Consider the following 11,578-nt stretch of genomic DNA (forward strand, 5'->3'; position numbering starts at 1 on the left):
GCTGCTCACACCTGCTCCCCGGGGACGGGCCCCGGCCCGGCCGCCTGCCACCGCGCCCCGCTACCCCACGGAAAAAATCAGCCGGCATCTCCTCCTCCTCCTCCTCCTCCTCCTCCGTCTTCCCGCCCTCCTCCACCTCCTCCCCCCGCTCGCCATGTGGCAACTGCCTCGCAGACCTATACAAAAAGTGCACGTGCCCTTTCGGATATATGACAGCAGCTGATGGCGAGGCGGCCTCCGCGCACCCCGGGATTGGGCCCTCCGCTGGGGAAGCGCCCCGGGAGGCGACGCAGCGCCTCATCCGACTCACGCGAAACCCACGGTGCCCCCCCGCCCCCCCGCACACCCAGGACCGCTCCCCGCCCACTCCTGCACACCCTGCAGACGGCTTTTTCCCCAGGGCTGTCCCTTTTAAAGATACATCCACGTGTGAACCTAAGGACGGGGGAGGTCAGGAAGCACTTTTTGGCCCCGCTGTTCCCTCCCCGCCCCCCCCCCCCGGCCCGCACGCCCCGGCGGTCCTCCGCTCCCCGCGCAAACAGCGCGCTGCGTTGCCCCGGGCCCCGGCACCCCTCGGCCGAGAGGCGGGGGGGGGGGGACAGTGACAGCGCGACAATCGCGCGGCAGGAGGGGAAGGGGAAAGGGGGGGGCAGAGACACCCCTTCTCCTTTCTCTCTCCGTCCCAGCACGGAGCAACTCAGCCCGGGAGCTGGTCGGGGGCCAGGCAGCGAGGGAAGGGAGGGGGCGAGCGCTTGTGGCCGGAGGGGAACGGGTCGGGCTGGCCCCCCCCCAGGCCGGCTCGGCGGCCGCGGGAAGCGGCGCGGAGCGGCGCGGGGAGGGACGACGGCGGCGGCGGGGGAGGGGGGGGCGGCGGGGTCCCGCGCGGGGCGTGCGAGCGCTGGCGGCGCTTACCTGGCATTGGTGCAGTCGTTGTAGAGGGTCTCGAAATCCTTCCTGGAGATGAGTTTGCAGCGGTTGACCCCGGGCTGGATGGCCCCCAGCCCCCTCAGGATGCGGACCTGCTCCACGTTGCACACCACGGGCGTGATCTCCAGCCGCTTCAGCTTGGTGTAGACCGTGTGCAAGCCCCCCACCAAGTGCTTCAGGAAGAGGTCGAAAGCCTGGGGCAGACAGATGAGCTCGCAGCCCTCCACGGTGAAGGAGGCCACTTTGGCCCCCCTCAGATCCACCATCTTGCACTCGTTATTCTGGGGGGTGTTCTCCACCGGCGACGGGGTCGAGTACACCGGCTTGCCCGGCAGGCTGCCGGCCGCGCCGGCCGTGCTCGCGTTGGGAGTGGAGGTGCCGCCGCCGCTGCCGCCGCCGCCGCTGCCGCCGCCGCCGCCGCCGCCGCCGCCGCCGCTGCCGCTGCCCAGGCTGGGGCTGCCGCCGCCGCCGCTGCCGCCGCTGCCGCTGCTGCCGCCGCTGGTGGTGGAAGTGACTGTGGCCGCCGCCGCCGCTGCCGCCGCCGCTGCGATGGGCTCCGGCCGGAATAGGTTTGTCCCCGAGGCGGCCGGCGGGGGAGCGATGGACGGAGACGGAGAGGAGGTGGCCGACGAGGAGGTGGTGGTGGTGGTGGTGGTGCAGGCGGCAGAAGTTGAAACCGGAGGCTGAGGGGGGACCAGCTGGGTCGGAGGGATCAAAGCAGCCGGTACGGCCATGGTCACATATACGGCGGAGGGGGCAGGGGGAGGGGGAAAGTTCCCACACACACACGCAGGGGAAAGGGGGAAATTAAAAGAAATATATATTGAAAAAGAAGAGGAGAGGAGAGGAGAAGGGAGGAGGGGGGAGAAGAAGGGGGGAACAACCCCGGATCAGGTGCTGCGGCAAGAGAGAGAGCAGGGGGCAGAGTGAGAGAGAGAAACGCACAAAGTGTCCCGCAAGTGGGGACGGAGGAGGAGGAGAAGTCCGCTCCGGGCGGCGGGGCTGGGGCCGAGGGGAGGGGGAGGGCAGTTTCTTTTTGTGGTCCTTGCTCTAGCACCACGTTAAAGACGAAGGTGAAAAGGAGGAGGTTTGAAGGACTTCGGTTCTCTCTGGCAAGTACATTGATCAAAGATTGAGAGGGGAATGACAGAGAGAAAATGAGCTGGGAAGTGCTGGCTGCCGCCGCCGCTCGCCGCTCGCTCGCTCTCTGGACGAGTTGTTGTTGTCACACGGTGCGGAGGGGAGGAGCTCCGGCAACTTGAAATACCCTTTGAAGCAGCAAAAGGCTCACTCACTAGTATTAACCCAAATTATCCAACCAGGAACCCGGAGCAGGGAAACAGAGAGCGAGGGAGAGAGAGAGAGAGAGAGAGAGAGAGGGAGAGAAGTCCCTCTTCCTCCCCCCTCTCCTCCTCTTCAGGAACCGTTAGATTACATGTTTCATATTTCACCCCACCAGAGACGAGATGTAATTTTCCCAGCCCTTTTCAGCAATCGCTTGTCAACACAGTTTGTGGAGAAACACGAGCGTTTCAAGCTTCTCCCGAAGCCCGCAGGGAGCGGGGCTCTCCCGGCGCGGGACGAGAGCAGAGGCCGCTGGGGGCGGCCGCGCAGCCCGCTCCGCGCCGCGGCACGGGCACCCGCGGACAAAAGCAGAAACCTCCGGACCATTTATTATTATTATTATTATTATTATTATTATTATTATTATTATTATTATTAATTTTTACTCCGGAGACCGCAAACGTTCCTACGAGCGGAGCGGGAGCCGCTGGTGAGGGCGCGGAGGGAGCGCGCCGCGCAGCCGCCGGTGGAGCAGGGCGGCGCGGCGGTGGCTGCGCGGAGTGCCGCGCAGCGCGGCCGCATCCGTGGGGCACTTCCTGCAAGCGGCCGGATCAAAGGGCGCAGCGCAGCCCGCCCCGCTTCGCGCCGGCGGCCGCCACATGTGTTTCGCTGCGGGCGGCGGCGGCTCCCGGCGCCGCGGCGGGCGCCCCCTTCCCCCGCGGAAGGGCAGCGCGGAGCCGCGGCCGGGAGCGGCGCCCTCCCGGGCCGGTTCTCCCACCCGTGCAAAGCCAGGGCCCGGCGGAAACGCCTGAGCCCGGCGGCGGCTGGCTGAAGCCGCGCTGAAATGAACTCAAAAACCGCGCAAGGCGGCGGGGCGGCCCCCGCGCGGCCGCCTGCCCGCAACAGGTGAGCGTGCAGCGCCGCGCAGCCCCCGCCGCCAGGTAGCGCGCAAAGTGAGCGGCTGCGCTTGCCCACACATGCGCAGTGGCGGGTCCGAGGGTCGCGCCGCTGGCCTCCTGCTTGGCCAGGCCCCTGCGCGCTGCGGTGCCTGGCCGCCCCCAAAGTTTAGGATGGAGTTTTCGCTTGAACTGGGCATGTTTGGTAGCCCCAGTGCGTGCGATGTTAGGGGTCATTCAGGAAAGTACAGAGCTCTGTTTTCTTCTTTTTTTTCCTCCTCTTCAGGGCACTTCAGTTTTTATAGGGCCACAGAAATGGTCATTCATAGAGACAGACCATCTGCAAAACCAGGGGGTAGTGTGTCCACAGCTCTTTCGGTTTTAAAAGCATAAATTACGTACTTAATTAATTGTGATGCATGTATGTGCCCTTCGCTTCTTTTTTTTTTTTTTATGTGTACTATTATATGAGATATGACTCATGGGATGACACATCTACAGAGTGGATAATTTCAACTATTGTAATACTGTGCAGGGGAAATTTCCAGTTTATCAGATATAAAGCATTCTCGTATGATCTATTTGCTCATTGTACTTTAACTTGTTTTCTCACATCTGAGGATATTTGTGTTTTAATATCAGAAAGATGTGTTTTAATGCCAGCAGGATGTCTTTTGCTAGTGAAGTTTTAGATTTCCTGCACTAAAATCTTCAGAGTGGGCAAATAAAAACAAGAAAACACAGTGGCACTTCGTTTTGAAATCTCGTATACCCATAATAGTATAGAACACTTTTTCAAGCCTCAGAACATTTCTCTGGAGGAGCTTATACAACTTTAATTACAGTGGCAGGATCTAGTGTTGACATAAAACTTGGAATACACTGAAAAAATGTGAATATATTGCATCCTCTTCTTTTCAGATGTAGACAACCAGCTCTGTTCATTGTTGCTTTGCCTCAACGGCCCTTTTGTGTCTCCCCTTCTCTTACACATTCTACAGATATAAAACAGACCCTTGAGAAGATTAAGACAGAGCCAGACACGCGTGATATTGCCACTTGGAGTACTGAGTGAACTCTTAATTAGCAAGCCTGCTATTTCATCTCTTCCCTACCTTCCTTATAACATGATGCACACCAGTCCTGCTGCTTTTCTTGTGTCGTCATGGATATATAATCATCATAGTTCAAAACAATTTAAAGAAAATGTAGTTTGAAAGGGTTTACTACCACAGGTTTGGGTTAACCTTTATAGTTTAATGAAACAATGGGATTAGAAACCGAGAAAGAAAAAGATTTATGAAAGGGTTCAAGACTCCTCAAAGCTTCTTGCTGGTAAGTGTTTCTTAGTGTAACGATGATGGCAAGCAACTGGATTTATTTTAGCTTGCGCAGACACACACTTGCATAAACACACCAACAAATCCTGAGATTGCACCTTGTAAACTTTTTCTGTATTGCATTCCTATCACTCGCTCACCCCTTCATGTAATTATATTGTTAAGTGCTTTCTTTTTTATCCCAGAGTTAATATCAGCAAAACTCACATTACTGTAACTGATATTTGAAAATTCTCCCTGTGTCAAGTGAAGACTTATGGTGCTGAAATCAATAAGACTGTTTAAAATTCAAAAACCTGCAAATCGTTCTGTTTGTCCTTTGATAGGGCCTGGGCTGATTAAAATGCAACCAAGAAAGCTTAATTGCTGTACTAATTAAGAAGTCTTTAATTTCTTTCCTGGAATATTGTTTGAAGCAGGGTTTGTGTTCTGCTCATATAGCTGTTCAGGGCAGGTATTCTCTCTCTCTCTCTCTCTCTCTCTTTCTCTCTCTCTCTCTCCCCCTTTTTTGCTTTGACCATTTCAGTACATTAAAATGTATGTTAAAGCAGTAAGATGTATTGACAGTGATTATAATTTATTACTCAAAAAAAAAGACTCATATGGAGTTCACTGTTTTATTAAATTACAATTTTGAGGACAGCTGTAAAGGGTAAAATGCAATTAGAAAATGCATTGTAGCTGTTGCATTTTAAGCAATATGAATACCTGACTGACAGGAGATAGGATGGCACATCAGCTCCCTCCCCCTTCTGCAGGTTTTATTGATAATTAAATATTTAAATTCATTCAGACAAACAGAAAAATACTTCTCTTCTGAACGTGTGTGAAGGAATGGACTGGGGGGAGGGGAAGCACACAAAAGATAGGTACCTTGTAAGGGTGGAGAGCGTATTACCATGTTAAGTTCATGTACAATGCATTTTTCTGTGTTTCTTTGCAGTTTATTTCCCCGAGAAATACATTTCTCTCCTCTATCTTGTCTTATCCTTGTCTAGTGACCTATTTTGTTCACCGATTTCTGAAGAGAAGAAACTAAATGATTTCACAAAGCTTTCTGTGTGATCAATAGGGTAATGTTTTAGGTTTAATCATGCTGCATTACGATTCTGGCAAACGACTGCTAAGCAGAAGAGTCTGAGAAGGGAGCGAGTGCTGGCAAAGAGAAGGTAAGTTCTGTTTTGTTTTAAATCTCCAGGGTCTCAAACAACACTCCTTCTTTCAGGAGCTATCTGTTATTTTGAGGGAAGGCTGAGAGGAGTTAGCAAGGAGGGAGGGAGGGACCTCATGCCGAATCCCCCCTGCATCGTTCAGGAAAACAGTCTCATAGAAATGTAAGCCTGTCAATTGGGATCCTCTTTTTTTTCTTTCTTTTTTTTTCTTTTTTTTTTTTGCCCTTCTGCTAAGATATTTAGCAAACATTGAAAACGCGATGAATACAGTTGAGATTGATGTGAAGTGTTGTACCAGTAATAAGAAACTGGATACTGCAGTGCTGTTTTTCTAATTGTTGCATTATAGTCAAATTAGCACAGACCTTGTCCAATACAAATACAAACTGGATTCCTTTCAGTGACAGGACAAGTAGATAACACGCTTAATAGATACAAAGGGAGATTTACCATTCCAAGCACGATGTCACGCTAATTATGTTTACTCTAATTGAAAGCAAGGTTTGGGGGAACCTGAAATTACTCACAGGATATTTTTAATAACTGAATAATAATAAAGTGCACCAAACGTTGATCACAAACCTTTCGGTCTTTCAAAATATATTGGAAAAATTAAATGAAAAGTGGAGTTTGGTACAAACAATGCCCTAGGGCAAAAAACAACTAACACTAGATTTTCCAGTCCAGCCATAACACAAATCAATTTGAGCACACTTCTATGGCCAGACTGCCAGATTGTTATGACTGCTAATTCACTCAATCAAACAGTGCATTAGCACACCCGGCACAAACAGCTTTAACAGTAGCATACACTTCTGAGCAGTCCACCATACATCATAAAACTCCAGCATACATGGCAAGATTGCTTTCACATTCTGTTTACTGCAATTTATATTTACGTATGGTGCGTGCTTAACAAAAACGTGGAGGAAGAATTGAAGCGAAGAAACTCCAGGGGCCATTAAAAATAACTTTTGAAGTTTTTACAAAACGAGACTCTGGGAACAAATTGTCACCTGGGCTCGTTGCTTAATAGGCACCTCTCAATTCAAAGCAGCGACTGCACATCCCCAGCACGGGATTGGGAAAGGAATTGCTCCGGGCTTGGCAGCTCGCACTTACGCCCTGCCTAACCCCAGCGCTTCAGCGCACGACCTTCAGGAGCATCTCTTTTCGGCTTTACTCCGGCAAGTAAACTCACCGACTCCTGAGGTGCCTGAGCACAAGGGCAGGATTTAGCCCGCAGAGAGCATCCTTCAATTCTTTCCCTTCATCCCCACGAGAAATGAGTGTTATCTCTGGTGATGCTAACTGATGCTCTGACCAAGGACACGCTGAACTGAAAGATGCAATAACCAACGGCTTGGGAGCCTTCTCATTCCCTGCCTCCCTCCTTTCCTGCATCTCACACACGCACACACACACACAAGCGAACTGGAAATGCCACAAGCCAATTAAGCTTCTTGCTTATTTACAATTTTTTTTTCTTGAGTCGTTGTTCTGACTTCAAGGGAGTGTGTTTCAAACTCAGCAACTGAAATAATCCTTATGTTGATTTGAGTCCCTCGGTCACGTTGCAGTTATCAGAGCCAAATGGTGAAACGGATCAGGTTCCCTGCTCATGCTGGCTCGGAATGAATGGAGCAGGTGACCGGGCACTGTCTGCTTACGTTCATATTACAATTGACGGCCAATAGAGAAAGCTGCAGTAGCGAAAAGGAAATTATAACCAACTTCCCCGCATGAATTAAATTAGGACTGGAATAGACGGGGAGCCCTCTGTGATGTTTGAGTTATACTTGTGCTTTCATTACAGGTCTTCAGCCCAAAGTGTTAATTCACTTTCCAACAGGTAGTAAAAGTCGCTTAATAATTATGAAGTACAAAGCCCCTGTCATTAAATTATGTTAAAGTGGTGATATAATCTGAAATGCCCTTTTCCATGCTTCCCCCCCTTACAGAATTAGTTCAGTCAGACGCTCCATCCCTAGCTCCCAACCCAGGCGAATCGAAACGGAGACACTGGAGAGTCGGCCCGATATTTAAATATTCCTGCTTTTTTTCCCTCCCGTACGTGTCAGGTTCCGCGGCGGCACACGGGGAAGGGTTTCCCTACCCGGGGTCCCGCTCGGCGACCGAGATCCGCGTGGGACGGTGGCCCACCCTGCCGACCTTTCGGCAGAGGCCCCCCGCGGAGCCGCGCCGGGGCCGGGGCCGGGGCCGGGGGCAGCCGTCGGGGCCGAGGCCCGGCGCGCTGCGGGGCGGCGGGCGCCCGCTCGGCGGGGCGCGCCCGGCCCCCGGCAGCCGCTCGCACGCTAATTGTGTCCCGCAACAACAAAAAAATTGCGCACACGGCCCCCTTCTCCGTGAGCTGGCAGCCGGCGAAAGGCAGCCTTTCCCTCTTGGAGTCATTTCAGTGAATGAAAAACGTCGGGGCGGGTGTGTGTGTGTGGGGGGGGGGGGCACCTGCGTTATTCCTGTATTTCAAATAAAAAAAAAAAAAAGCAGCCAAACATTTTTAATTGTTCTTTGATAGAGGAGGGGGGAGGGGAGACCCTTTAAAAGTCTGAGCCCCGTTTGAAAAGTTTCAGGCCAGAGCGGAATTTTATAGCGAGTTATAAACTCCTGGTAAGAGGGGGATGTTATAAATGGAAGTGCTGACACAACCTTAACTATAGCGTGTAAACGGCTATGCTATAATATCCATTAAGCAGAAAGAAAAATAAGATGGCTGATCAATAATTTATACAAAGAGTACCAACTGCAGACATAATAACTGTAATGTTTGCAAAGCAATCTCTCGCTCTCCAGGCTTAACAGTAAACTAGCAGGGCTGTTAATTTCCAACTCCTACAGATAAGAATACAAACAAATTACTTAAACTTGTATTTTGCTCGATATTTTGCATGCCTCGGTAGGATAAAATAAAATTTAATTACGACGCAACTTCGCCTGGTCGGGGAGCCTCCCTCCCTCCCGCCCGCCTGTGCCTATGAAAGGAGCTTCGCTTGCAAAGCTCGAAAGGGAGAGAAACAGGTTGGCCGGATGGCATTGTAAACGGGTCGCCTTTGGGTCACTCCAGTACTTCGCAGAGTTATTCATACATGGAAGCAAAATGAAGCCATTTAACTTCAAAGAAAGTTACAATGTTTTCTAGTGCCACGAGCTGAAACACAATACTCCCACCGGTCCGATAAGAATCAGCTGTCAGCGGACAATGCAGGCGCGGTTTGCATGGAGAAAGCTACTGGGCGAAAAAAATCTGCTTTAGGGGAAAATATTGCATCGTCCAGTATCCTAAGCGGAGAGTGGGCGAACAACTGTTATCTTCATTTGCATGGGAGCGTTATCTGCCATTTCCGTCTACTGTATTTAGATAACAAAGCATAGGAACAAAGTCTGAGAGTTGCTAAGTAGGCTCGGGTAATATGCCGAGTGTTTGTGCATGTCTCTTGTAGCAGTACCAAAGAGATCCTGTCTTTGTTAAATAGCAGGGGAGAAAAATGTCAGTGGAACAGATTAAAAAAGAGTTGGACACCCTCCCCCCTCACTCCCCCCCCCGCAACCCAACCTAGACAAAACAAAATTTTATTACCAACGGTGCTAAAAGAAACTCGAATTTAACCTGGCTTGTACAGCTCTTCCGACAGTTTTCATCTTGTGTTTGCAGTAGACTTTTTGAGTGTTTTGTGCTGTATAACGGGAGTTAATAAAACAATTTCTTTCTGAGAGCCCCCCCAACCAGTCTAAGTTGCATCGTAATTAAAATTTATTTCTTAAGCCCTGAGTTATAACGTGGGGTGTTGCTCTGCGAGGATCTGCGTTAAAAAAAAAAAAAAAAAAAAAAACTAAACCCAGTAATTTGCATAGTAAGAGTTGCCTGTTTTCCTGGTTCTGCTTTTCCAGTCACCTGTCCCAGTCCAGCTCAGGTCCAATGAAGCTAAGACACAGAAAGGGCAGCATGCACGCACAGACGGACTCTGTTCTCCTGAAGTAATCTCCGAAACAGTTTTTGCCCCCCTTCTTCCCGCAAATGACCGGTTTGATGCATTATGGAATAGTGTTGCTTAGGGAAATTTACTCAAAATTGCAGCGCCCACTAGCGCCCGTGGGTGCCGGGGAGCCGAGCTGCTCGGCCAGCGCTCCGCTGGGGCCGGCTCCACGAGAAACTTCTCCCAGGTGAAACGTGGGCAAATCTGGGGGTAAGCATAAAATAAAGTGATAGTTAGGTTGAAGACAACAATAGGCTTAAATTCGTCCTTAAATAAGTGGGGGTTTGTTTCTTCATTTTCTTAGTGTAAGCTCAGAAGCCAAAACAAAAAAAAATGGTTTTCCTCTTCTTCTTCCCATTTCACTAAACCTCTGGCTGAGGTGTGAGAAGGGAGCATGTGTTTGATAGGCAGCAACTTGTCATTGTGAAAGTAATTAGAGGGGCCGCCCAGCTGTAGAGACTTCAGGAGAAATCACAAAAATCACTAGATACAGTTTGGGACACCCACCTGACACACAAAACTACAGAAGCTCTGCAAGATAGTTCTATTAGGCCCCTTCTTTCTTTTATTGACTGTTAATTTAATTTTTCTACACATGATGTTCAGAGACTGTTAATATGCAGGATTTTGAACTTCTTGCTCCTGTCCTTATTAGATTTTCTTGGAAACTGTCTGCTATTCAGACTTTTGAGATTAGGATGGACTTTGCAAGGATGGTGACACACAACTGTCTTGTCTGGGTAGAAGATAAACAGTATAGATAAACTCAAGAACAGCTTTCATAGTGGCACTGTATGGCTTGAGTATTTGCTTATTGTTGAAGGAATATCTAGTGCATTGTCTTCTTGAATACAGGATTGTTCCCATTCACAGCCCAGCACTTACAGTGATGTCCAGCATAATGCGATCTTACACGTATGAATCCTCACAGCTGTAAAAGACAAATACTTGCAGCTCACACACTCTGGGTCACAATTAAATGGCAATGGGCTAATCCTGTCATTTCCTAACTCTGCCTTTAAGAGTTTTCAGTAAATGGTTGGTCTACATTGTATAAACTTCTTTAGTTATGGAAATCTTGTCTAGCCAAGAAGGAAAACTTCACACATGTTCTAGAACAATTTGGGCACAATATCCAAAAATCATCTAGTGGATGATGAAAAGCAGGCCAGGATTAACCTGTGTCTCTTTTCTATCTCTTTATTTTACAGCTGCATCTTTTTCTTCTCTTTTGTTGCTGCTCCACATTTCTATATTAATAATAAGCTCCAAAATATATGCCCAGGTAGTTCTTTATGCCAAAAATTTGTCACACAGAACCACACATAAGCCACAGAATACCAAAGAGTTGAAAATAATTTGCAGCAGGCCCCAATTTTCTCTATTTTCACATTTTAAGAGTAGTTTTGGGGGAGGGGGCAAAGGATACCTAATAAAACAGGATAAGTACTTGGCACAGACATTAAATCTGAAAAAAGTTTTTATATCTTTATGCTAAACTACATATAATATGACCAAAATAATTTCCATCAAAATATGCACGGCTGATTTTTTATGGATAATGGCACAATATTTTTATTATGACTATTTGTTCAAATTTATAAATAATATAACTTCACTGTTGCTTGTTCCTCTTCAGTGCTCAGTGATTTACATGCAATTGAATTTTTTTTAGAATGAATACTGGACTTTAAGCTTATGTATTTGAGTGCTCCTACAAAGTAAATTCTTGGAATATTTATCCAATAAAAATAGACTTATAAAGACAGCAATTCCTCAATACATTCTTAGCTTTGGGCATGAATATGGATTTGTAAGTAGAGACAGGAAAAGCAAGCTGGAAAAAGCAAGCAGGAAAGCAAGAAGTCGATCACAAAATACCAAAGGAACAGAGAGAGAGAAGAGAAGAGAAGAGAAGAGAAGAGAAGAGAAGAGAAGAGAAGAGAAGAGAAGAGAAGCATGCTTGA

At 49.0% G+C, this 11,578-nt stretch overlaps 1 protein-coding gene and 1 long non-coding RNA gene across 5 annotated transcripts in view; one reads left to right on the top strand and one right to left on the bottom strand.

Moving 5' to 3' along the window:
- DACH1 (dachshund family transcription factor 1) overlaps window positions 1–2,120 on the bottom strand; it is a 363,667-nt gene extending 361,547 nt beyond the window's left edge. For all 3 annotated transcript variants that reach the window (XM_067292635.1, XM_067292618.1, XM_067292628.1), the window contains exon 1: window positions 913–2,120. In XM_067292635.1, coding sequence (XP_067148736.1) covers window positions 913–1,661 — 749 coding nt within the window. In that variant the 5' untranslated portion in view covers window positions 1,662–2,120. The remainder of the gene's footprint in view (window positions 1–912) is intronic.
- On the top strand, window positions 1,432–5,592 carry LOC136991541 (uncharacterized). 2 transcript variants are annotated; one of them, XR_010883638.1, is made up of 3 exons: window positions 1,432–1,496; window positions 4,109–4,442; window positions 5,446–5,592. It is a non-coding gene; the product is annotated as an uncharacterized lncRNA (long non-coding RNA). The 2 variants fall into 2 exon arrangements; XR_010883637.1 differs by lacking the exon at window positions 1,432–1,496 and adding an exon at window positions 1,581–1,651.
- Window positions 5,593–11,578: the final 5,986 nt, after the last annotated feature.

The sequence above is a fragment of the Apteryx mantelli genome, chromosome 1, assembly GCF_036417845.1.
Source record: "Apteryx mantelli isolate bAptMan1 chromosome 1, bAptMan1.hap1, whole genome shotgun sequence".
In the NCBI taxonomy this organism is placed as follows: domain Eukaryota; kingdom Metazoa; phylum Chordata; class Aves; order Apterygiformes; family Apterygidae; genus Apteryx; species Apteryx mantelli.